Source organism: Pomacea canaliculata, linkage group LG6, assembly GCF_003073045.1.
Source record: "Pomacea canaliculata isolate SZHN2017 linkage group LG6, ASM307304v1, whole genome shotgun sequence".
In the NCBI taxonomy this organism is placed as follows: domain Eukaryota; kingdom Metazoa; phylum Mollusca; class Gastropoda; order Architaenioglossa; family Ampullariidae; genus Pomacea; species Pomacea canaliculata.
Genome location: NC_037595.1, coordinates 28,773,109 through 28,799,215, shown reverse-complemented (window position 1 = coordinate 28,799,215; position 26,107 = coordinate 28,773,109). Strand labels below are relative to the sequence as shown.

The following is a 26,107-nucleotide window of genomic DNA, read 5'->3' as shown; positions in this document are numbered from 1 at the left end:
CTAAAAAAAATTGTCTGGGTGCTGATTTGTAAACTCTTTCACGCATATGAGTGATGCATAAAGATGTGTCCTAATTTGTACCTGGTGTCGCCCGGTATCATCACCACACAGGTCACATGTTCAGGTGCGCGACATCTTGTTAGCAAGCAATGTCCTTAGAAGGTTTCAGGGTTATGACATGTCGGCTGTTAATTTGACCTTTGCACCCTCTGATATTCGAGACCTTCTCCCATGACTGACAACTCTATCAATTAATTCGTGAGCTTGGCTTCTTGTCTGAGGCATCACAAGGCGAGACAACTTCACTGTCACGCTTGTTATCTCCCTTTCATGTCACGGACGTCTGGAATGAGTCGGATGTGTTGGTTGGTCTGTGTGTCTGTATGCTCTCCAGATTTGCCACATTACATTCATGTATGCAAACGACATATATATATATACACACACAGAAAGATATACAGACATAATACATGCACACTATCAACGGCAAGTGCGGACACACACACAAGCATTCAGTTTAGAAAAAATTCATTGGAGAACATTAACAAAATCTGTTAACATAAACCTTATATTGGTATTAGCTTACATCTGTATATGTTGAGCAAAACCTTATCTAACCTAGGAAATGTATTGCGGTAAAAATATGTTAATTAAAGGAGGTGTGCTTTATTGCAAATTACACATATAGTCCATTACTAGGCACCAAACTCCTTTGCTGCCAGGTAAAAAAAAAAAAAGAAATAGTGTTCAGATAATGGAGACATTCGCACGAAAACTTCGGCGACATCTTGTCATCTGCTTATTACCGTAGAATATTTTTAACATCAACAACGATGTTTAAATAATAGAGACTCCAGCATGAGACATTGTTTCTCTGTCACAGACAGAACACAGCTAAAGTAAGATGGTGGCACTGACCAGCAAGTCTAATGTACAGTGTTTGTCTAGAATCTGGTCCACACTTCCTTCATTTCTTCAGCCTTAGGTTCGTTGGAATTGATATCTTTCTGTTTGCACGATTCCTTGCTTGTCTTGTCTCTGAAAATTCACAAGTATAGTTAATAACATGGCCGCTCAAATGAGATCTCGACAAGGACTTGACCATCGGCACAAAGTTCTGATCATCATCACCACCACCAACACCATTATTTCAGGAAATGCAAGGTAAAAGACACTGAGAACAAACCTTCCGAAATTTCTGGCTTCGTCGATGGTCTCTGGTAGTGTTTTGTTGAGAGTTTCCGGTAGCCATAGCGAGGCCAGACCAGCGGCGATGGCCAGGACCCCGAATATTCCATAGGGAAGAGCGATGCCGAAGTCGCTGCGTACAAAGGAACTCTGCCGACAATGTATGAGCCCTCGCAAATTATTTCTTACATTTACATTAATTCATATGTTTATGTAATAAAAGCACAGCAAGGGGGAACAAATGCTTAAGTAGGTCTTCATATCCGAGTATGATGCTTTAAATGCTAGTTTAAACATTTTTCCTTTCGTGTCGCTGAAATTTTGACCGATTTGCTGGTGGTCCTTTGTGTCATTTTGGTATTTATTTTACAAACCATACTGACTGAATTCACAAACTGTTTATTTCTGACAGTACCCGTCATTCATTTTCGCTTTAAATTTTTAAACAACACTCCGTATCTCATTATTGTGATTATGTAACTAGTATGGTATTAAAAACTGTTACAACACACTATGTCAGCGATGTAAGGAGAGACAATGCCCCCGATTCGTGCGGAGAAAGAGCTGGCCCCACTGCCGAGTTTCGAACTATTGTCGGGAAAAGCTCTGCCGAGAAGATGTAGATGACTGTGAAAGCAGCCGACACACTGAACTTGCCGACCATGGACAATGTGATGGTCAACCAGCTGAGACCTGAACAACATATTTCAGATCACATTCACAAGCAAGGATAGGGTTTGGAAGCAACTTAAATAGCTTGGGCTCAACTAATCAATATACACAATAACATGCATGACAAATGTACAGGACTGGTCTCAATACACTACATATTTCAATGGAATTTACATGAACCCTCATGGCCATGCTAAAAGTAACCAATAAAATTGGTACGGCAGTACTACAAAAACCCAATTTGTGGGGAAGGGCACACTTGGAGATTCCATACGAGAATCAAAGAGACTTTACTGTCAGTTCCATAGAGAACGGGGAAGACGATGGCCACACAGGCCACACCACCCAGCAGCATGGTCAGGCAGTGCAGCACCCGTCTACCCAAGCGGTTCAGCAGCGCGACACACAGCGCACACGACAAGGTCTCGGCGATGCTGGCGTACATGAAGTTGAGGTACAGACCACCTGACAGGTTGCCCACGTTCAGACCGAGGCCGTAGTACACCATACTGACCACACACCTGTGGACATGACCCTCACCTCATTGTTTGCAACAAAAATCTGATATCGACAAGTCCCTCCCCTACAATTAGCATTTCTAGAGTGTTACAGTCATGCTAAGAACAAAAAAATTCACAGAATTTAAAACCAAACCCACTCAGAGCTAAGAAGAAGAAAAACACAAATAAAAACAAGACGAGGAAAGCAGGAGCAATGAAAAAAAACCAGCAAAACACAAAATTAAAAAGAGCAGAAAGCAGAAGACAAGGCTGCTCACCAGTTTATGAAAATTATCAGACACCGAAGCAGCAGGCGAGGACTGCCAAACATGTGCCAGAATTTCTCCTGAGGACCGTCGTTCTGCAGGTCCTGGAGGCTGAGGACCTTCTCAGACACGTCAGCTTTGTTGACGAGGCCGCGTGACGCACAATGGCCGACGCTTCCTGGATGCGACCACGTGACACCAACCATCGGGGCGACTCGGGGATCAGCCTGGGTGGTAAAACACCTCAAATTAAAGAAGATAGGTCAAGGCAAAGTTATTGTTAAGAATGTGTGTAGTGTTTAGGCTATCTAATAAAATCTTAAATTTAAGTTCATTTGAGATTTTCATGTGAGAATATCGACTGCTGGCCGGTAAACAAACTTAAAATTTGCATTATCAAAATCTGAATAGTACAACCCACCAGTAGTAGGGGAAGAAGAGCAGGTTGACGCAGGACACAGCGATCTGCAGGTGATGCCAGTTGGGCAGAAGGTAGGCCAGCAGCAGGATGAGGAAGAGACCCACACACCAAAATAAACCGATGAGGACACCGGCAAGAACCCGCTTGTCTGGCCCCACTAGCTCCAAAGCTGTTTACAGATATCACATGAATACAGACAGACATGACAATCTCCAAAAATAATGCGCATGTGCACTTGTGAGAGATAGGAATTGACCAATATATTTGTATTGTTGAAGATTCTTGCAAATAAAAATAAAGTATCATGGTCATCATACAACAAGTATTGCATAACAGCGATCATTATACATGCATACATAATGTATTGATTGACTAAAAATTACATAATTACTCAACTTTTCCAGACAAATTACCTGCAACAAAGGCAGCCAGGTAGAAACCTATTCCGAACAGTGTGGTCAGGAAACGCAGGACGATAAAGGCGATGTAGTTGGAGATGAAGCCAGTGGCCAGCGCCACGCAGAACTGACCAGCGATGCCAATCAACATCGTCTTCTTTCGTCCGATGCTGAGGACAACAGCTAGCGGGCATCAGCAACCATGCTCGTCATCGCTGGGAAATGGTCTTAAAGCATTCAGGTAAAGTTTGTTGTGTTGGGAGACCTCTCGAGGCTTTTATGCAAAATTTAGAATCCTTGATGCAATTGATTTCAAGACCTGATGTTCTCAAGAGATTATGTCTTATTTACATGACAATTCGACTCCAGGCACTTAACAAACCTTTACCTTGAAATGGCCTTCATATCTAGTTAGTCTTTCTCATTTTACCAATTCGAAAAATGACCATCAGGCTTCCTTTGGTCTCTCGTGAAATGAAAAGTGAATGCTTCTAAGGTTAATGAGGATGGCATCTGTTTTAGCTATGCACTGTTTACTTATTTAACTGAGTTACAGGGGCAAAGGGACAAAGGTGAGAAAACTAAAGGTTACTCACAGATCTGACAGAGTTCCAAGAATAATAGAACCGCAAAAGAGACCACCCATCAGGATGGAATTGGCCAGTGTTACCAGGTTCTTATCTTCACACACGAGATTGAGCTGTCCATCACATGAAAAAAGCATTAAGTAAGTTCCATCATCACACGGTAAGGCTTTAAAAGTTAGTGACAAAATTTAACTTAATATGGATGTGTTAATTAACTTTAAGTGGTTCAAAGCTGATTATCTGAATTAACTAAATATTGAATAAAAAAATACAGAAAGTACCAACTTTATAAACGAAAGAAATAGAAAGGTGTAAATTAGAAGAAGGATTTACTTTCAATAACGTGAACTAATATTTTCCTTTCTTCTGACTAAATGCAGGAAGACATAAAATCACCTCCGAAATGACTGTAAGATCGAAGACCTCCTTGTTGTAGACCCACTGTGAACACTTGGCTGTGTCGTTGCGCACATCATCAGGAGTCTGAAGTGAGCGGTACTTGAAGAGTGTACATTGATGAGGACTTGGTCTGGTGTCAAAGGGTATCATCTGTCTCACCAGTTCGTCGTGTTCCGGGCCCTGGCTTTGCCAGGTGTCATTGTCCAAGCCAGGAATCGAGCATCTTCTCACACAAAATTAAAATGAAAACTGTGTCTTTACATTTTCTTACTTTTCTTTCTTTCTCTCTTTCATTCATTCTTTTTTTTTCTTTTAGTTCATGTGTTCGTCCTCCCATCTATCCCTGGCTCCCTCTATTTCAATCTCTTATACGGCAAGATTATTGTGCCTCTGTGTTCACTGTCTGTGGGTGTGCATGGATATGTTTTTCCTGCTTATTTCTCCAACTTGTGTGTAATTTTTAGAGGATGTTTGTCCTCCCTATACCTTCAATATTTGTGTGATGTTTTGCTTGTCCTTTACCCCCAAGCTTTAAGGGACGTTGAATGTAATTTTGTATGAGGGTTTGTACTTGCATGAAGGGCTTAATTCTTCCTGCTTTAAACTGTATTTGTAATATAAATATCTGTAAACACGTAAATATCCAACAAGATATTTATTTTAAAGTCACATTTTGTCACCTGCAAATGTCTCTTCCTATACAGGTGTTATTTACAGCTCTCTGCATGTCCTTCGTCTTCGTGAAAATATCGACACAGATATTTTATTATAGTCGTTTGCTTCAAGAGTCTCTTAAAAAAACACAGGTAACTCGACTAGAAATATTTTACAACTCCTGAAACCAGCTCAGTGATGACCAGCAATAAAGCTCTTGAAATCCCACAAGTTTTGAACATAGCAGTGGCGAATTAGACGGCAGATAAATAACAGTGGATATAACGGAAATGGTAACAGTGGAAAATTTGATGAAAATGAGACAATAACAAATAATCTATTGTCGATTATTTTCTGTCTTGAAACAGAGTTTTCGTGGCAGAAAGTAAAAATCAGGGTTAGAAATGACCTGAGGTGAGATTGGCGAGGGATCCCACTGCTTCATGCAAAGTTCAGGAAGGTTCGCTGCTAAATTATTTCGGTCTATGTACTCTTATGCACTTTTATATTCAGTACCAAGGATGAGTTAGTACAGGTTAATACAGAGTAAAGACTGGAACAGATTGTGACAGTTTAGCTGTTACCCACGTCAGACAGCAATTTTTTTTAATTTGAAGCTTATAGACTCTCTTCTTTATCCCATTATTTTTATTTGCTTTGCTTTAGTGTTTTGTTTTATGTTGTTTTGCTGCCACGGTTTAAAAAGATTTGTTTTCCAGAAAACAAAGTTTGTCCACAAGGTAAGACACCAAACGGTTACTTTGCAGATACAGATGCTAGAGACGTCCCCTACCTGTGCTCAGGTGTGGCGAGTATAAACACAGTCACCATGGTGTGAATTGATGCAGGTATTCCCAGAAGACATGTCAACAAGTAATTTCGCTGCTGGTATCTTCCAAATGGCTTGATGGCCTGCACCACTTCGTCAAAATTCATTTTGGTGGTGATCTGGGTGGTCTGAGCAACAGCCCGCTTCTTAATGTTACTACTTTGTTATGTTGTCATAATACACGAGTGTGCACTTAATATATGGCCGCAACTGGGTCATGCGCCGGTCGCAGGTAAAAATAAATTACAGGAAAGAAATTGTTGGTTCATTTAATACTATGTATCACCCGTTAGGTTCGTGATCGTGACGACAGCCTCCAGATGATTATACCAGAGTCAAGGCAACAAGGACTTTGGCGTCGTGCCAAGACTTGCTACCTTCTGCTTGCAACAGGTTGGCGGCCTGTGTGTGAAGAGGGTGGACACCCTCTATGGAGGTAATGAATTTAGACATTATCTTGCTAGCTTACTAGTTAACAATGAAAACGAAAATAAAGATCAAGCGTGTGTGGAGATGAAAGGGACTGAGGCGGTTCTCTTGACGAGGTCAGGCAAAGTAATGTTATCAAGATCGTGAATGTCATCAGATGTCAGAGATACCGAAGGCATATTTCCATGCATGTCCGGACACAGCACGTGTATGTGACATGATATGCTATGAACGCAGACAGACACGCATACATGTTTACAGTGCGCGCGCGCACACACAGTCATGGAAGCACTTCTTTTAGAATAATCTCATTCGAGACCATATTATATAAAATATGTTGGAATAAACCTTATATTAGTATTAGCCTACATCTGTAAAGGTTGAGCAAAATACTAGGGTGATATGGTACTGATGTACTAAATAGCATGCCATGAAATAAAAGAAAAAAACTTTGTAGGTTAGGGAAGTAAGCCGCTGATAAATGTTCCCCTGACTCGCTTTATCTCTCTTATTTTCACTCTTTTCTTTTGTAGCATCGGTACGATTTCATCATCAACATTCGATAGTGAAAAACACACAATGGGAGGAATAGCTATTGGTATAAAGTTATAAAATTAGGAGTAATTCTTGACGCAAAATCTGCTACGGAAATATAATTATAATGATCATGATGATAAAAATAGAACAGCAACAAAACAGTCTTAATATAGCACTTTTCTGCAACACCAGCCGGATTGACAAGTGTTTTATATACAGGATCTCGAGGACTTATCTTTATAGGACAAGCATCAAGTGCATCTTCATAAACAACCACACACATATACTTTGCGCCAAACAACCCTTTTCAATTACAAAGCTGGTGAAGAGGAGGACCACAAATGCATAGCAGACATGTGTCCATAACATGTTGACAACACTCATAACCGTCTAACATGCAGCCAGTAAGTTTCAAAACACTTAAGGAGAATTGAAAAAGTGCAGATAAAAGTGTGACGGTCTGATAAAGTATTATATAATGTATAAATAAAACAGAGAAGTGATAGCGAGACAATCTGGATAAAGAGAGTCTCATGTTGTGACATCTCCTTCGCTAGGTCAGAATCCGGGGTCACGTCACCGAGGTTGACATATTTCCCACAATCATTACCCAGTGGCGTAAATAGGTTATTTACTGCGTGTCAGACCTGCCGTTGATGTCCCTAATAATAATTAAAAATATGAAAGCAAAACATGGGACTGGGTGACAGCTGTACCCATGGAGTGGATGACAGGAGTGTCGCTGACTGTCGCACTCCTGACAGAAAGAGGGTTCAGGTGAGGGCCGCCCACTTGTTCATTAGTTCGATACGTCTTTCACGTTTTGGAGTTTGTAGACATTTTTCTTCCTTTTGTCCCTAAAGAAAAGAAGTAACAGTAGAAGCGAGACACTAGATTTGTACTGCACCTTCCACTTACGTAAGCAATTGAGCAATAAAGTACAATTTGCAAGTTGGCCACACTATTTTCATAAAAATAAGTGACCCATCGGCTGTCTCGAATTATTAACTTTTGGATTGATTTGTAAATTTTGTAGTTTCTTTTGTATTAAAGAGTTAAAACTGAAAATTGCTTGGATCGGAAGGGTTTTATTGGGCGTTTCAGGGAGCAGTAACGAGGTATAAAGCCCCGCCACGACAGACAGAATTCCGAACATCATGGCCGGCAGAGCCACGCCAAAGTCATTTTGAAAGAGGGTGCTCTGTAGCAGAAAGAACACATTCTGCCCATGCCAAATTCTACAGCAGAGACACAAAGATCGCAACCATCCGACCCACATTAAACTCTGCAACAGAATCCTAAAAGCAGACACAGACATTATTCTCACGCCAGACTCTGCAACAGAATTTCCAGAACACACAAACTATCTATCCCGAGATGCATCAGCACGGAACGAGTCAACACTCGGTTAGCACCACGAAAAAGCCCCGCAGTGACCCACACTCTGCTTCCATATTATGTGTGTTCAGTTGAGGTTGCACTGTATTAAGTGGTTCCAGCCTTTGAGAAACACGGTGTTGTTTTATGACAGCGAATGAAGTGGACTTGAAAAGTTTATGGATTAATGACTGTGATGTGTTTTACTGCCTAACGCCTCCGACCGGGGATAGCTCCAGAGGCAGTAATTTTTTTGTATAAAATACTTTCTGACTTATTTACTGATAGATGACAGTCTTGTCTTCCTCTAGACATGTGTTTTTAAGACAGTAGTCTTACTTCTAGTTTATTTATTTCGGATGCCTGCTTGCTTTATTGAGAGCTAATGTCAAAGGTTTGCTGTTTAAAAGTTTCGTCTGTTGAATCAGTAAAACTGGTGTCTAGTTAACATTTATTATTTTATCAACTAATATTTTTACTTTTGATAGTAGTTATTTTGTTAAATCTTTACTGTTATTGTTCTCCCGTAAGTACTTCGGTATTATCAGTTAATTGTGAACATCGATGCCACACAGCCACTCAAGATAAGGTCGATCGTGTTGTAACGTCATACAGAGGGTCGTGACCCCAGGGTCACTTGGAAGTTAAGTGTAGTATTGCGCGCGCGCGCACACAGAGAGAGAGAGAAAAACACACACTCTTTTCCTTGACGAAGAAAAAATAATGGTTGGTTTATTTAGTAGGAAATTGCTTCCACCTTGCAGCGATTTCGCACTATCTTGGTGTGTTTCTTGGGTTTTAAGAATTCTCGAGATTATAAAGGATGTGTAACTGTGAAATCATATGTTAAAGATGGTACTCGGGTTAACTGATTTTCCCAGTGTCTTATTGGACTATAGGCATGTTTATCATATCTTTTTTTTGCAGCATATATTATAACAATCCATATAGCACACACTTTAGACAAAATGGAAGATTTGACAACTTTGCGAGAAACAGAACTTTTGAAAATGTCGATGATGTTATGTTTAGGATGTTTTAACTATTCTACGCTGATGATAACCCTTATTCAGTGTGGCTGCAGCTTCTTCTCCAACGTAAAATTTGTGAATGTTGTTGTATATTAAACACACTTATTGTAACTTCGCCTGACAGGCGAGTACATAAAGGGAGATAAGTCTCCGCACTTCATGGAAACAGGGGACCTCTAGATTTCATTTTTTTAAAAAAGGGATTAAATGTATGATTTATGTTGTTCTTTAGCAAAATGTTTGATAGAATTCAATGGTCTATTATTTTATATAGATATATTCAGTGCCTGTACTCTCATCTGTCATCGGAAGATCGAACCAATCTTGCGGTACGAGCGGGTTGATATCTTAGCAACAGCGTTATCACGTGGCCAGCATGGTCGCCCCGGGATTAGTGTATGCAGTGCAAAAAGGCTTGTTAAGTAAACCTTTGTGTTTTTCATGAACAACGTTCATGACATTTCGAACGTTCATGAGCAAGGATTATCTGCGCAGTCGTAAAAATGTTGCATGTCACTACAGAGGTCGGAAAACCCGGCAAAAAAGGTTTGTTTATAATGCTTTTGTAGTGCGCTCAAACTAATTTGAAGTTCTATTTTAAATTTAAGGACTTTGTCTGGATAATAAAGCATTAGTACAATGGCATGGCTAATAGTTGATTTTTTTCGTGTTGTCTGTTGATGACATTCTTTAGTTCTCTTTTATTACTACTGTGGGTCATGCTGTTGTGGCCCTGGGCTAAATACAAGAAAATCATGTAAGAAAATCTCATATTTTGCGTAGTACTATATATTATATGTTTGTAGAACATCATAAAATAAAAGAAACAGGATTATATTCCATGCATATTAATGACGTTGATTTTCTGAATACATTATCACAAAAGTACTTAAAGAGACCAACATAAAGGAGTAAAGAATAAATTTAAGAAATGTACGTACGTGTATATATATATATGATCCTTATATGACGGTAGTATTTTGGGAGCTGAATATGGTTGTCGTTGTTGTTCTGATCATTTTTTGTTGCTATTTGCTGGTCCAGCAAGTTGTATTTAAGTTACCATGCAAGTAGAAAACATTAAGATTATAAAAATTAATTGTACTTTGTGCAAATCCTTTTGCATCAAACAGAATCTACAAATTTCAGTTTTGTATTTTATGTCAGCAAGAAAGAAAGTGACAGAAAAATAGATTATGTATTCTTCTAATTTGAAAGTAACTTATTTGTTTCTACAGAGAGAGAAAAGAGACATTTTCCCTTTGTACATAACATCAAGAGTGACCCAAAATATAAACCTCGAGGGCGCAAGTATATTCCACACAATTATGGTACAGATATTGATTGGGTCCCACATGGACAGTATATTGAGCATGAACCCACAGAGTGAGTATTCTTATATGCAGTACAATAGTAGTGATCTTTTTTAAACAACAAGTGTTTTTGTAACTCATCAACTTGAGATCTGTTACTTTGTTTCTGTGAATAGATTTTAAATTTTACATAAAATCAGTCTAAGATAAGCAACTATCTATCCAAACCTTTATTGCTATTTTTTAACTACTGTTTGTAGTAGTTATTCCCTGCATTTTCATGTCTTCCAATAGAAGTGGCCCAGACTGGTCTTCTAGGCTAAGGTACATCCCCGATCCAGAGAATCCTGACTATCCTGCACCTGAAATATGGCCAAACAATTGGAAAAGCATGCGACCTTTTCCATGTATGTAATATCTATGTGTGGATGATCTTGATATACCTTCTATGTGAATTCGTGTACGTGTGTGCACAGGTTGCACACATCTATGCATTCAAACACTGTGAATGTCGGAGAGTATATGTATGTACTTGTGAGAGCATATGTGTGTGTGCATGTTTCTTTTACACAGATCACCCATTATACTCTGATAGTTGATAAGCTCCTTTTTGTCTTTAACTCAACGGCTAGATCCTCAGATACCTGAAATTTTTCTTGTTTTTGAAAATCACAGTGATATGTATTGTTTAAATGAAACTAATCTTGTTTGGTAGCCAAAATTTTGTGATGAATCCTGATTAATTGATTTGCAGTGTGTTTCATACGCTTCTTAATTCATGATGACCAGGATTAGTCAAATTGTGTATCAAAATGCACATCTAACATTAACACCAGTGTATAATACATGACAACAAATAGCAACCTTGATACATCATTGCATGTTTCATTGATTAAATTAGCTCAGTAAACAATGATAAACAGGGTCTTTAAACTGAGCTCTGCACAAAGTTTGCTTTGAGAAACAAAGTTGTGTATGACTATTTAAATTTTAGGTAAAATTTTTAATTCTCTGTGATTGTTCTTAATAACCACAGACTATATGTATTAAGCTCAAGAGAATTGCAAATCCACTCTTTTTGATAACTTGCTTCTATCACACATCATTTTACTCAAGCCCCTCTACAATTCTTGAACCAGAACAACAATGGACTGGATTCTGATACTGATGGAGAAACTTCAGGTACATGTGAACAGATTTAATGACGGAGCAATAAAAAGTATTTTGAAGAGGTGATTTAGGTATTGCCTGGTATTTTGGGCAGTTGTCATGCTGTATGTTGTCCAAAAGGGTATTGGTTATCAGTCTGTTAAAGATCAAGCACAGTGCACCAAAACCAGTGAGGGTTATTGAGTGTTGTGCAGTGTGAAATACTAGTTTAGTGAATATACTTTGTCAATTTAATATGAGAACAATTGATGCATAGTATGCATGGCAACTCCCCGTTGATAAATCTACTTTGAAAGTTGAATATTTCTTGTCAAACAAAACAGTTGAGAAGTTGAAACAGTTGTATTAATCTGTGTGAATACTGGTCACTCTTTCTCTCTGCACTTTAATGTATGCATGCACACACACATACCACATGCTCATTCGATCACACACACATACAGAAATATTATTTACAATGTTCAAGGTCACTGGAGAACAAAATTTGTTCATATTCATTACTGGATGCTGATTTCTCTCCAACAGAATGATGTTACTTGCTCAGTGTTGGGGCTACTAAGTGGACTGGTTTGAAAATAATAATCTAGTTGGATGGGGTCTTTAAAATTGTTACATAGGGTACTATCACAAAATGACCGACTTAGGAAGACAGTGTTCTGTGGGTTAGTTATTTAACCCTGTTGTAGACACTATAGTGACTTAGATCATGAAGATAGTAAGTAGTATAACCTTGTCAGGGATGCATTGTTGCTCAAAACAAGTGTCAGACAAAAGGATTAGTATCAAGTTAGAGAGCAGATCGATGGGTTTAGGATCAGTTGACTTCAAATGCATGTGAATCAAGCATACATATACTGAGATTGAGTTGTGTCTTAAGACTATTTTGCAAAGACATTGAAGTCCATCTCAATAAATGTTTGTGTAAATGGAATGAAGATGTCAAAAATTGTAATAGTACATAGAATTAATCAGCTGTACATTGTGTTCACTTTAAACATTATTTATGAATACAATTCTTTCTTTGCACATCATAAAGATGATTTCCTCTTTATAGAAAAAATTGCTTTATATAGCTAACAGCTTTTACTGAAATGCTTCCATGTACATGGATAATAATGTCTTAATCCTTGTGTAAACAGACTTTATAGGAGCGTTTTGATGCTATAGAGACAATCATCTGAGCCATTAACAAACAAACTAATTCTGATATATATTCTGATATATACACATGCCATTAATTTACCCATCATGATTACTTGATATTGAAAAAGTCATTAGAACCAACCTTTTTTAAATAACACACTCTGACTGTCCTTAGTGAATAAATCTTACACCAAGATATGTAAGAAGTGATAATAACACTTGAAAACTCTTAGCTCTTAAGCAAAAAAATCACTTGTAACATCACCCAAACAACTGTTTACATATCTGGTATCTTTAATTCATCTTCACAGACTGTACATTCATAGTGCATCATCTTTTAGAGCACTCACGAGCTATATTTATATATAAGTGTTTGACATTCAAAAGAATTGTACCTTTTTGGCGATCGGGGAAAAAGAAAATGTAAGCATCAGTGTGCTACAAAGTCACTTAAAGATTTGCTGTTTTCACACTGCATGGGTTTGTTCAATGTTCTTTTTCAAATTGATTTTTGGTTCATAATCCAATGCTGATTTTTAACAGTTTGATTTGTTGAAAATTTTAATTTGTTAGTTTTCAATGTGCAGCAAAATAAACAGAAGTGTGTAATCTGACTTTGCACAGAATATTGTCACAGCCTTCATCTTTCCTCTGTTATGCTATTGCCTTATATAGCTTCTGGCTTGGTATTAAACTCAAACAACCAACCATCTTTCCTCTAATTATAGGGCACCAGAAACTGTGACTGCCTCATTACCTTTATTAAAAGCTCAATCTTGATCTCTCTTGATCTTCATCAAACCTACATAAACATAATTTTTTGCTTCCTTCCATGCATGCATTAAGTGTTGAACCACAGCAAAATCACCATTGTAATAATGCACATTTTAAAATTTACTTCTTCTCAAGTCTTGTGTTGAATTGCCACTGGTCCCATGAAGCTGTTTGCTGCATAGATGTACAATAATATCAAAGTACTTGTTACCCCCATTATTGTTCTGGGATGGCGAAATAAAGCTTTCATATTTTAAAACATTAAAATCATTTTATGAAAGAATTTTGTCTTATTTTACAACTGTAAATATTATCCAATGTGAAATACAGAAACTGTAATATTCATGCAGAATTTGTATTAATATATGCCTACAGCATCTTGCTTCATCTTTTCATAATTGTGTGTTCAATAATTTACATTTTTCTTAAAAAAATGCAGATGTTATTTCACACCCCTTATACATTTAAAAATCAAAGGCAGGATGTGAAGCATTTTGTCAGAAAACAAAGGACAAGGAGTTGCAAGATTCTCCAATCATCCAAAAAATTATTATCAAGATGAGGTGATGTGCTGATTGAGAACGATGTGTGGTGATTTGTTGTTGTAGTCATTTCCCAGAACTTGTTTTCTCACATTGCAGGGACGTACATGCGCTCCAGCACTGAATGGCTGTTAGATCCATCTCTGACAAAGCTTGGTAAACGGTGTGTCTGGAATGGTGTACACAAAGCCTCTGCTAGGTCACATGATGAAATCACACACACAGCATTGTATGGCAGAGTGCGGCCAGGTTAGTTCACTACTCTAAAGCTGCTTCAGAAAGCAAGTGTTGGATATAGTGTCAACATATGGCCTGTAAAAAAGCAAGACGGTGACATTATTCTGATTGCAAAGCCAGTAGCATAATCGTCATCATGGCCATCCAAAACAGGCTTTATTGTACACATAAATACCATCTGTATGCATCTACATTTACACACACACATTTATTTGCATGCAATAATCCTTATTGAACAGTTTCAGAAAAAGATAATTGATGTCTGTTTTCATTCATAGGTCTATGCCAACAAACACGGGGTATTGGTACTGTTTCAGAATGGTTAATTGACAAGCGTAACGGCTTACCACAGGTATCACCAGGAGACAATGGCTACCAAATTCCTGAGTACTCTCCTGGTTTCCACAAGTTAGGCTCCACCCGTCCACTTGCTCGATATGGGTATAACAAGTAGGATAACTTCCATCATGTTGGTGATGTCTATGTGCTGTGGTATTATGCAAAACGGTAGTATGGATTGTGAAATAAATTTTGCAGGTAATCTCTGATACATATATTAGCAAAGTCACAATGACCCATCACTGTTTATTATTAAAACAATTAGTAGACTATGAGGCATGGATGAAATGTGTATGTTCCAGATTTTAGCCCTGTTTGGGCTTAATATGGTCTAAAGAATCTTTGAGCAGCTTGTGATATTTGAACAATTAATTCCTTTTTTAACATACATTTGTATAACACTCATATTTGCACCCTAATGGTTGGTTCAAGTAACTTCTACATAAGTGTGCAGGTGCTGAAAAGCACTAATCTAAAAAGCAGTATGTGTACACCAAGCTCTGTTTTCTGTTGTCAGCCCCCCTTCTCCTTACCCTTCTGGCACACCTTCGTACCATTCACGCCAGTATTTGGTCAAAGGTTAGAACATATTGTTAGTTGCATTTGTACTGAATGATCCTGATGAAAGAGGTACAGTTGTGTACTTTGGTACAATAAAACTGGAGAGAAGTGAACCAGCTAAATATAGACATATTTACATTTTCAAAAGCATTTCATTTCTGATATTGCCATTTTTTAATAAATTTAAGGGCTAATGCTTTTGTATATTTTTGTCTAGTGAGTAACTCGAGATCCAGTTTCTTTTATGATTTAACTTAATGTAAAACTTTAAGTATTTGATCCAAATGAATCTGAGGAACTGGATAGATGATCCAAACAGAATCATGAAAGTATGTAAAGTATGGAGATATGTATACATTGACTAAAAATTTGGTTGCAGGAAATCATTTAGAAGCAAGAACAAGCAGCATGACGAAGAAATTGAGGAGGTGCGGCAGCTGGAGAAATGGACACCAGCAGTCCCTCTGCTGATGACGTTGCCAGCTGTGGAGGAGAAGAAGTGAATTGTGGTCGACTGGTTTCTGTTTGACAAGTCTTTAAATTGTTTGCCTCATACCTAGTCAGCATTATGATGTTAGCATTCAAAAATATTTTTCATTACCTAAATGTCTTTATGAATCAAAGAAAATGTATAACAAAGCGTTATACTATCGTTATACTGTTGTGAAGAGTGATTATGAAGCAATATTCTTTGAGAGAACCTAAACTTTTGAGCTGCAATGAAAGTCTCTCATTTACATTAAAAAATCTTCTTTGGCACTCTTGCTTTGAAGGTAGGCATATGGATATGCCTATATGCACCAAAGTTATTAATTACATGTTTGATATCTAAAAATGCCATATTTTTAAGTTGAACTCGCCACACACACCACGTACAAAGACAAGATTCTCGCAAAGATGCTCATCTGCAGTTCATTGTACACCAGTTCAGTTGTTTACAGATCTGAAGTGCAGGTATATTTATTGTTGCTGTCTCTTATAAATGTAACTAAATTTCTTACTGCTTCTTTTTTAGATTTGTGGCAGCTCTTATCCATTCACGAAGGGTGTCTTAATGTGAACAATTTTAAACGTTCGACATCCAGAGCTGTTTAACAATTGCTAAACAAATTGTTTTCCATATTCTGTATTGAAAAATCATTATTTTTGGTTCAGCAACTCAAAATTTGGAACTTCAGTTTAAAAATATATTTTATTTATTTCAAATAGATTTGTAAGAGAGGAAAGAAAAGAAAAGACAAAAAAGAAAAACTGTTGAATTGATCCATATAAATTCTTTTTCTTTGTTTCTGCATGTGTTTTTTGGGGGGATCAGCTTTGAGTGTGTACACAAATTCTTTGAATCCTGATATTAATATTTTGTACACTTATTTTACAGTATTTATCAGGCTACTTTAAATCTTTATGAAAGAGATTAGGAGAAAATCTAAGTGATTTTGGTTCTACTGTACTAGAAATAATTACCAGACTATGAAATCCTAAGAACCAACATATTTATTAATATCAAAACTTGGAAGAAATGCATTTTTAATGAACACAAAATGCTATCAGTATTGCGTTATATTTTATATGCTTTCTATCCTATTCAGTATTACATTTTTGGAAAGAAATTCCTTAACCTTCTTTTTATTAGAAGTGTGCTCAAAAACATTTAAGTATTATGTGAGCCTCTGTCAAATATTTACAAGTTTGTATCTGTACAAATTGTGCCTATATATATATAAACACAAAGGTTTGCAAATATTTTGATTTATGCACGTCTCCTTTCTTACACGCTTTACAAATGCATTTCACGTTGTGACATTGAAATCTTTTGCAGTTTGTAAATCACTTGCACTATTGTTAAAAATGCTTCTCAAGATCTGGATATTTTATCCGATATTTTATCTGCGTTATTCACTTCTGTCTGCCATGTCATAAAATTTTCCTCTGCCAGCAGGAATTTTTTTTTCTCTTGGCACTTATTGGCAACTTTCTCAAGTATTTGTGGCACTCACCTTTAATTCTACATTGTTTTACTGTTTAGTTTTACAATCAAAATGCATGTCTAATAAATACTAAATTATTAGTGCACATGGAGATTTTCTTTCTTTTTTTTAAGGTTAATGAATGTGGACAGGTTGACTTAAAAACAAATAGTTCAATTCTGTTTAGTACAGCAGCAAGAAAAAAAATGAGGAAATTGGTGATGTACGGGGAGCCAGCAACTAAGGTTATATCACAGCAATGCATAAAAAATTGTGCGAAAAAGTCAAAGTCCCATAACCTTCGGATTGTTGAAGACGCAAAGGTCCTTGTATCTACAGCTCAATCGCATCGATTTTGTCAATATTAAATGAGCTAATGGAGACCTCCCATCTCATGGACAGTTTTCTTCAGTGCTCACCCCCCTTCTCCCTTCAAAACATGCACACCTTATTGCTTTTTCTTCCCTGATACTTGATACTATAAGGGGACCATTCAATAGCAAGTCAGATGGGGAGGGGGAGTACAGACAGGGTGCATCAGACCGCCTAGCAGGTGTGCCTTTTGGACTGTCACTGTCTATTTGAATAGTGAGGTATGTTTGAGCAGAGATACAAACCAATGATGCCCAACTCTCAATGTTGTGAAGACAGGCACGTTAGCCACTGTATCATCAACTGCCCCAAAACATTTCAAACATTTTCCAAAGCTATCACAAACTGATCAAGCCACAAGACAAAAATATTTATAAAAATACTGGAAAAAAAAAAAATGGACATGACAACTCTCCATGCAAAACAGGATGATTTCTCCACAGAACATCTTCAAACAGGTTATCTTTATTACTTTAATGACTTTGCAATCACATTACCTAACCATAAGGTACTTTTACATTCAAAAATCTCTTCACTTTGCCACCATCTTGCACCCTGCCACCATCACACATGCACACAAGAAACTTCTGCAACCTTTTTTTTTAAGCCTATCTCTGACATGTCGCCCTCTCATTTTTGTCTCAATTTACAGTTAACCCGATAACTTTTAAAAAACCTAAACCCTTAAAAGAAAAATATGAAAATGCTGGCTACTTGTAAAGGCCTATATGCTTTTGTAGTTTTCCTTAAAGGTAATACCTGGTATTTAAGATAAATAGGTTTTTACGTACTTTCACATCTAAAATGTTCTATTTCCACAGGATTTTCTATGTGAACCTCTTTAAACAAGCTTGGTCACTTTTTTACAAATTCCTTTTACTTCTGAAGTGTCTGAAAAACCCCTATTCACCCATGCAACAACGGAATCCAAAACAAAAAACTTTACAAATCAGCTTTGCAGCTTTGAGTATAGATATTGTAGATCTCTTCACACGCCAAAAAAAAAAAACTGAATGGTTACAGAAAGTAGAAGAGAACCAATGTGAAAATTTCAGTATAGCACTTTCTAACGCTAACATAAACTACTAAAAGTTGAACAGTATTTCTGAGTGCTTCAAACTATGAAGATTTATTCACGATTGCTCATAGTTCTCATTGAAGTAGGTGGCATGTCATTCTCTCACAGGACTTTCTTGTCTTTTGCACTTACAGAAATCCAACTCTTCAACTTGGCTCTTTCTGTCCAACATGCTGTATAGACCAGCCTGTTCTAAACAGCAAGGATATGGGGACAGTAGTAACATGTAAACAGACAAGATTCCTCAATACAATGCACAGACTCTGCGTTGAATCCCATAATTTCCACTGTAAATGTTGCATTGTGGTTTTGTGTGTTCCACTGTGCTGTACAAAGGTACACAAAATGGCATCATGGTTTCTGCTGTGACAGTCAACTGTGGTTCCACTGTAATTGCTATTTACTTACTATTTACACAATATTTGCTTCTTACAGATTGAAGATACCTGATACTAGCATCCTATTCAATACTACAGTATTTTAAACAAAACTATGTGATTAGGAGATAATCAGTGTCATATCTGATTTACAACTTTCAGCAAAAGACAAGAGAAAGGCCAGGAATGAAAGCTTTGGTGGAAAAGCACTTGTCTTCTGAATTTAATATCTGGGTTTAAAACAAGTTATTTTAGCACAAATATTTTAGAGCATTTGGTATTCGGAAACATTAAACAAAACAAAAGCAAAATCAAATTACACAGCTTGTATAAACAAACAAGGCAGAAGCATGTCTTTGGCTGGATTGCCTACCAGTGACTAGACAAACCTTCCAATGTCTGAAAGGCGGAAAGGATGTTGCTGTTGTTGCCTTCCAAATGCTCAGAGAATGGATGCGCTAGTCTCAAAGCCAACCCACAGTCAAAATTTCCTCTGATAAGATTTATCAAAGGATGGGAATACCATCTGACTGCCACATTCATCTAACAAGTCCTCCCCGAAGCCAAGCCAGCAAATGGAGCAAATTATTAAGCTAAGGCCATCATAAGACTTTAGATTCTTCAATCAGGTAATACCATACAAAACTCAAAGACAAAGAATTCTTTGCACACATTTTGATCAGAGGGTGGACGAATACTCTAAGAATAAAAGGAAGGCTGTCTTAGCAGGTAGGGTTCTGTCTGAAACAAAGACTAGGAGTCAAAATGTTCTTGACACTTACAAAACATTGTGTCTTTACAGATGTCTCACCTACACACCAAGTTTACTGGAAGTAACAACAATTTCAAAAGTCTAATTAATGTATCATACTGCCATCATCATTGTTCTCAGTATAGAACTGAGGTCTTGCTGGATGACTGTTGATCCAGCATCAACTGCTCCCAAACCTTTTATTGCTGTTTTGACATTTAAACCCCCAAATTCCATGACTAAAATTCAAAAATAAGAACTTGCTGTTAAAAACTGTTTAAAGCCATTCTAGGTTTGCAAAAAAAAATTCATACTGACTTTCCTTTCTTTATACAACAATTTTGCAGGGAGATGTTTACTACACATGGACTGACAGTTATTAATTTGTTTAAGGCCCAACTGCCCCCTCCTCACACCACCACCCCTTTGCCATTCCTCACCCCATAACATAAATCTTCTGCTACATTAAACAAATATGTGAAGGCAACAATTCATCATCTCAAAGCCATTCTCTCACAATAGAGAGCATGAACTAAAAATGTTTACTTCGTTTTCTGTTTTCAGGCACATCCATTTTAAAACATTTATATTGAAATCTGTGTCCACAGGAGGAGCATAAAGGTCCCACTTCCTGAAAAAGAACTTATCTGTGCACTCAAATATTGCTGTTCTGAAACATCACCAGAGACAATCCCAGCTGTGTGTGATTGAAGGACCTGAATCATTACAATATGATCTTAAGGTGACTAAAACATAATACTTGACATATCTTGCAATGTATCAATGACAGGCATTATGGACATGGGAATGGGTGACTAAAATAAGGCTGGCAATATGTAAACACAAAAGGTTTCCTTACTTCACATAAAGATGGTGACTGCAGACTTCAGTCGGCCACTCTCCTCCAACAATTAAAATTAAGAAATCTTTGATTTCCCCCCCTCCTCCTCTAAGTGCATCACAAGACTAATGGAGTCTAGAGAAAAGAGCTAAATAAGTTAAACATGCAAACAGAAAAATCCCTATATATGTACTGTAGTTCTTGAAACCTAGTGGAAATTAAAAAAGATAGGATATACCAACAACAATAGGCACAAATGTGATAGATGACAACAATCACAATTTGTTTTTATGAGATGGCGAACTACAGAACAGTTTTATTCTTGTTACACTTTTTACAGGCGGTCCTCAGGTTACATCAGCCCCAAGTTACGATGTTTTGTGGTTATGACACATCTCCCATTTACTGTATTAAGCCTTGTTTCAACTTAAGTGGTTTTGGCGTTGTAAGCGTCATAACGCGAACTTCGTGTTTTTTTTAATTATTATTATTCCTGTTTCATTTCATTATTAAACATATTTTGTATGTGTTTTTTGATAATTACTGTGTTAGGATAGGTATTAGGATAGGATGTACATACAGTATGTACGTATGTTCCGACTTACAGCAAAAATTGGTTTATGACGTAGGAACGGAAGGTCTTAAGTCGAGGACCGCCTGCATAGTAAAAGGCTGGTGCAAGCTCTGGGCAGCATTAAAGCAGCTTTCAAATGCAGTCCACTCCTTGCTGAGAATTTCCATTATTTTGTTTGCATTTGGGTAGTTTTCTGTCAAGCAGACGACTCATGTTTCATCAGCAATCCTATCCTTACTCATACAGGTGCATCATCAATCACAAGCACCATGTTCAGGCCTGACAAACTAAACGACACCCACAGCACTGAATTCCATGGAACTATTACTTCCTTCTTGTACCTGTACACCAAGGCTGAGCAACAAGAGAAATATTCAGGTTTCCTAACAAGCACTGTACAACCACCACACAGACAAAAATCACAGACAGTAGAAGTAGCAGGTGCAAACTTTTTGGCATCCAGTCATGTGAATAGATGACTGGGCAACAGACCACTTTACATGCATACAGCTACCAGGTGATAAGTAATTGGTAGTGAAAGGAAAAGGGTGGGTGACAGGAAATACAGCTCTGAAATAGCCTTTCACGTGTTCCCACCTTGTTAGGAAGTAGTATCTCCAAGCAGACTATGCTGTGATTTATCTAGTAGGTAATATAATGTCTGTTTATAAGCATACAAAAACTTTTTTCTAATGTCACTGTTAATAGAAACACACGTGGGGAAAAAATCAGTAACACCAGGTCCACTTTGAAAATTTGCTACTTAATCTAAAATTTTTAGTTTTCCATCAGCACTCATTTAAAGAATGCACTGTTTATTCTTGTAATTCTTTTAAACTATCTGGGCAAAACTGACGTACGTCAACACTTTCACATCAGATGACCTTAGGGCTTTAATTAACTGTTCACTACTTGTGCCAACTTTTACTTATTAAACACAGTGCACTGTTACTTGAAAATCTCTGCTTGCAAGATCAGAGCAAAAGTAGGCACAAGTAGACGACAACATTCAGGCAGCCTTCTTAAAGTTATGACATCACAGGTTAATAGCAGCACAGCCAGTTTAATGTTGACTGATATCAGTTTTACTTTCTACCAGTTTTACTGGGTAGGTCCAGCCATAACCTGATTGTTGATGAAACTCTTAGTATATCATGCATAAGCAAAATAAAGATACAGTAACTCTGGGTCCAAAATTTTAGAAAATATATTTTTTCAAAAGTATCTGGCAAAAGATCAACATAAACTTTTAGGGGTGAGGGGATATGCTTACAAGACATAGAAAACCTTGATTTCTTAACATTCTCTGCTGTAGCCAGGAGAGACTCAAGCCAAAAATGATTAATAATAATAACGTGAACTTTATAATGTGCAGCATTACAACCAAGACAGATCGCACTCTCTGCACAGATAAACTATTTTTAAAAGCTACTGTTGATACGAAATAATCAGTAGTAAGACGAGAGTATTTTTTTTAAATTGTGTGTCATGCATAAATACTGATCTTCAAGACATCTTCTGATGAGATTATATTGTAGTCAATTCTGTTCAAAAAGAACTGAATAGAATGACATGCTTTTGTTGCAAAAAGAAAAATTCAACATAATTATGCATAGTTCTTTGAAAGATGGTGGCATTATCTTCACTTCACTTTTTTTTGTTTCTTTTCCTGGATGGCTAAAAAGAAGATACAGCAAGCAAGATCTTTTTTCAGGTACGCTTTTTACGCACGTACCACGTACCAATCCAAAATACATATCCCTCCACAGGCAACCAACATTGCCCCTACCCCTCCACATAATATGTAGAGAAAGGGGAAGGATGCAAGGTGATTGTGTGAAAGAACACTGTTCTCTTTCTTTTGGATTTATTGCATAAGTGTGACTATTTTCTGTAGAATGTACTAATGCAGCTTTACTGAAGAAAGGATTAAAATTATTATTAATAAATGGCTGGACCTACCTAATCATAAAAGATACAAACAGAATATTAACGACTTCTCTTTGTAACTGCATTGTCAACTGTCTGTGAAATTTAGCTACATGCAAGTTACAAATGGATCTACATTTCCTGCTCAATTGCTGTTTAATTTGCTTCGCATTAACCCAAAGTTGTATCTGGGCTTGGATAAATATATATAAAAACAGACTAACCCCCAAGATCAACACCACATCAGGTTACCCAAAGTGATGCTAATGGTTAAAATGCTTTTACATAAAATTCCAAGTCCAAGTAATGCTGAAGGTTAACATCAATGATTGTGATACTTTGCAGCTAGAGCTGTGACACATCTACAAAATTGTAACATCATCATTTGAGACAGCCAAACAAGCTCAAGTTACACTTCCACATGCAAATCTTTAAATTAAAAAAAAAAAATCACAAAACCTATGTGTCCTTTTATGAATAAAATTTAGCAACGAAAATATTTGAAAATGTGTACACCACTTGCCATTGAGGCCAATATCTATTTATGGTATTTCCTTTTCCCTTTAAGGATTCACACACAAAGAGCTTCATTTTCAGGTAATCCAATGTGAGCTATTTTTTCCATTTTTCTGATGCAGGTGATCTGTTGCAACCAAAATGAACCACAAATGTAGAAAGATGCAAGATAAAAGCTTCTGCACAAGAAGTGAGGTTCGTAATCACCCAAGTGCTACTCGTCTCACTCCCTTGCCCTCCTACTAATCGCAGAAAAAAATTCTTTGGGGCCGATTAATCAGTTCCAGCCTTGAATGTGTGACTGGTGGTTGGAGGAGGGTTAATGACAGAAGAAAGTTTATTCTGTTTAACACCGCTTTAGGCAGATGGCTGAAAACTGTGTAAACTCTCAACAGATTCAATCTCTCAAACGCAATCATGCATGCTTGTCCACATCAACATATCTCACTAACTTGAACAAAGCCGAAATTTGTTGCTGAAGAGAAATAGTTATTAGCCTTATCTGTCACATTCGGCATCAGTCAGATAATGCAGTTTGTTACAAAAGTTATTTTTTTCATCTCTGCTGTTCAGTTTTATGTCAAAAGTCATCACAGAATCTGCTGAGCCATGGGGACAATTGTCTTTCCCTGAAAAACAGTGTTCTTCTACATAGGCAAAAACTGATGCCCAGCCATGAAGTGTCACCATGGCTAAGGACTGATGTCTTTGGATTATAACTTTGCCCTGGGCACGACATGGCCTACTTGCATCAAACTGCATGATACCAAATGGTGGCAAAAGCACACTTTTCAAGATGACACCCTTCTCAATCAAGATCAGGTGATGCCTTGCTCGGTGAAGACGACGGGTGGTCTTCTGTGTAGATTTTTAGAGCACGTTCTTTTCTGGGAGAATAAGATAACCGCTGATTGCAGCGTGATATTCTGAAACAGTCAAAATAAAATCTACAAGTCTGTGTAATAAGCACTTTTTTACAGTTTATTTGAGCATATGCAGTTGACAAACAGCTTCTACGGAAAAATTGAGCACAAACTCTGAAAAATAAAGTTCAAAAGAATTATCTAAAATAGTCTGATATACAACCTTCACAAAGCTTATGGCATTTTACAACAATTATGGGTTTTCTACTATTATGGTAAGCCAATGCTGAATCCAAATAATTGCTTTCCAAAGACAATCTGAAAGGTTCAGCATTAACCACTATGACTGTCACCAAAACTCTTTCATTCCGCGTGCCATTCACTTGATAAACTCTACTAGCCGTGTACTAGCCCAGATGGCCTGGGATCACCAACTGTATCTGCTGTTGTTGGGAGTGTGGGTGGGAAAAGAGACTATTTCAACATGTACATTTATCATGTATATATTATTGCTAGTATGAGCACTATCTTGAATTGCCCCTGGGGATAAATAAAATTGTATTGTATTGACAAAACATTTTAGAAAGCGAAGAACAAACCTGATATTTTCCTTCTGCTGAATCTCTTTCTTCTTTTCTTCTGAGAGTTCTGCTAACTCCTCAGTTCTGTCCCTGTGTGTAAAGTGAAAACATCTGTTAGGCACTTTTTGAGAAACGATGCTCTTTACAAGCAACAAAAGCGCTCAGCAAAAATCACTGGAAATAGAGCATAAAGTGTCATAAAAACATATTCCAGTGGTTTATTATGACAAAGAAGCATGAGAAATATTATAATGTTTTTTAATTAATCACTCCTGGATTCATTAAGAATAGCAAGTGACGTTTCTAAAAATTCCATTGTCTGCATGAGCTGAATTGGAAGAGGAAAAATGCAATCCTCAGTAAAAGAAGACAGACCAGGACACAATGTGCTGTTGCTGGATGTCTCTTCAACACTCAGATGAAGTTAGCTCCTAAAGATAATAGCTACAAACACCAGCAGATTAACCCTTTGTGGACCAAGGGACATATTTGTCCCATACTTTTAAATGGACTCCAAATGCAATTGAAACAACATAAAGCAGTCAAATTTGTATGAAACCATTAGTACGCGAACTGACTTTATATAAATAAGGCTGGTTAAACAAAGATCAAACATTGAGGCTTTCTACAGTGTTCTGGTCTACAAGTAACATCATGGCAAAGTCACAAACATATCATCAGTCGTATCCTTTGCCAGCACAATGCTAAAAACAACAAACAGCATGAGGGCACCATTGATGAGTGCTCTGAACAGCTAAAAAAGAAATGAGGGTGACAACAGTACAAGGAGCTTAAACAGGAACACCTGCGAGTAAGTCAACAGTAAATTTTGCATGCCGCTAAATGACGAAGAAATAAGTTTTTACATCGATAAATATGTTTCAAATTTTT

The 26,107-nt window shown here is 37.3% G+C and overlaps 4 protein-coding genes across 11 annotated transcripts in view; 1 reads left to right on the top strand and 3 right to left on the bottom strand.

Annotated features, from left to right (window-relative positions):
• Positions 1-549: 549 nt before the first annotated feature.
• LOC112567003 (organic cation transporter protein-like) lies at positions 550-2,368 on the bottom strand. The gene is made up of 4 exons (XM_025243435.1): positions 2,097-2,368; positions 1,701-1,881; positions 1,187-1,338; positions 550-1,038 (listed from the first exon to the last, which is right to left on the bottom strand). Exons 1-4 carry the CDS (start codon positions 2,366-2,368, stop codon positions 945-947), a joined length of 699 nt encoding a protein of 232 aa, XP_025099220.1. The 3' UTR covers positions 550-944.
• On the bottom strand, positions 1,742-6,320 carry LOC112567257 (organic cation transporter-like protein). The gene is made up of 8 exons (XM_025243879.1): positions 5,879-6,320; positions 4,429-4,654; positions 4,042-4,145; positions 3,461-3,615; positions 3,048-3,216; positions 2,639-2,853; positions 2,155-2,381; positions 1,742-1,881 (listed from the first exon to the last, which is right to left on the bottom strand). Exons 1-6 carry the CDS (start codon positions 6,019-6,021, stop codon positions 2,655-2,657), a joined length of 996 nt encoding a protein of 331 aa, XP_025099664.1. The 5' UTR covers positions 6,022-6,320; the 3' UTR covers positions 1,742-1,881; positions 2,155-2,381; positions 2,639-2,654.
• A 2,669-nt stretch (positions 6,321-8,989) lies between these two features.
• Positions 8,990-17,440, top strand: LOC112565508. 8 transcript variants are annotated; one of them, XR_003099427.1, is made up of 9 exons: positions 8,990-9,834; positions 10,527-10,674; positions 10,896-11,008; positions 11,718-11,783; positions 13,302-13,337; positions 14,330-14,479; positions 14,746-15,004; positions 15,324-15,385; positions 15,747-15,824. XR_003099427.1 is itself a non-coding variant. In XM_025240948.1 (9 exons), exons 1-9 carry the CDS (start codon positions 9,792-9,794, stop codon positions 15,836-15,838), a joined length of 834 nt encoding a protein of 277 aa, XP_025096733.1. In that variant the 5' UTR covers positions 8,990-9,791; the 3' UTR covers positions 15,839-17,440. The 8 variants fall into 8 exon arrangements, 7 of the variants coding, with proteins under 7 accessions (XP_025096733.1, XP_025096732.1, XP_025096730.1 ...); XM_025240948.1 differs by having other exon boundaries at positions 14,785-14,908; positions 15,747-17,440; XM_025240947.1 differs by having other exon boundaries at positions 14,785-14,917; positions 15,747-17,440.
• Positions 17,441-18,151: 711 nt separating this feature from the next.
• The window catches only part of LOC112565507 (ubiquitin carboxyl-terminal hydrolase 47-like), a 32,123-nt gene continuing 24,167 nt past the window's right edge, over positions 18,152-26,107 (bottom strand). The window contains 2 exon segments of the mRNA XM_025240943.1: positions 18,152-24,698; positions 25,235-25,306. Of these exon segments, the coding sequence (XP_025096728.1) occupies positions 24,581-24,698; positions 25,235-25,306 (190 nt within the window). The 3' untranslated portion in view covers positions 18,152-24,580.

What these genes read in the sequence shown, in the direction of transcription:
- LOC112567003 (XM_025243435.1), bottom strand. Translation starts at nt 2,368, where the DNA reads ATGGTGTACTACGGCCTCGGTCTGAACGTGGGCAACCTGTCAGGTGGT. An exon ending in CTCCTTACATCGCTGACATA is followed by an intron (nt 1,339 to 1,700) that starts GTGTGTTGTAAC and finishes CATTGTCGGCAG; the next exon opens with AGTTCCTTTGTACGCAGCGA. An exon ending in GAAGCCAGAAATTTCGGAAG is followed by an intron (nt 1,039 to 1,186) that starts GTTTGTTCTCAG and finishes GTGAATTTTCAG; the next exon opens with AGACAAGACAAGCAAGGAAT.
- LOC112565508 (XM_025240944.1), top strand. Translation starts at nt 9,792, where the DNA reads ATGTTGCATGTCACTACAGAGGTCGGAAAACCCGGCAAAAAAG. An exon ending in CGGAAAACCCGGCAAAAAAG is followed by an intron (nt 9,835 to 10,526) that starts GTTTGTTTATAA and finishes TTGTTTCTACAG; the next exon opens with AGAGAGAAAAGAGACATTTT. An exon ending in TACTGATGGAGAAACTTCAG is followed by an intron (nt 11,784 to 13,301) that starts GTACATGTGAAC and finishes GACATTCAAAAG; the next exon opens with AATTGTACCTTTTTGGCGAT.
- LOC112567257 (XM_025243879.1), bottom strand. Translation starts at nt 6,021, where the DNA reads ATGAATTTTGACGAAGTGGTGCAGGCCATCAAGCCATTTGGAAGATAC. An exon ending in ATCTTACAGTCATTTCGGAG is followed by an intron (nt 4,146 to 4,428) that starts GTGATTTTATGT and finishes TGTGATGGACAG; the next exon opens with CTCAATCTCGTGTGTGAAGA. An exon ending in CCTGGCTGCCTTTGTTGCAG is followed by an intron (nt 3,217 to 3,460) that starts GTAATTTGTCTG and finishes ATCTGTAAACAG; the next exon opens with CTTTGGAGCTAGTGGGGCCA.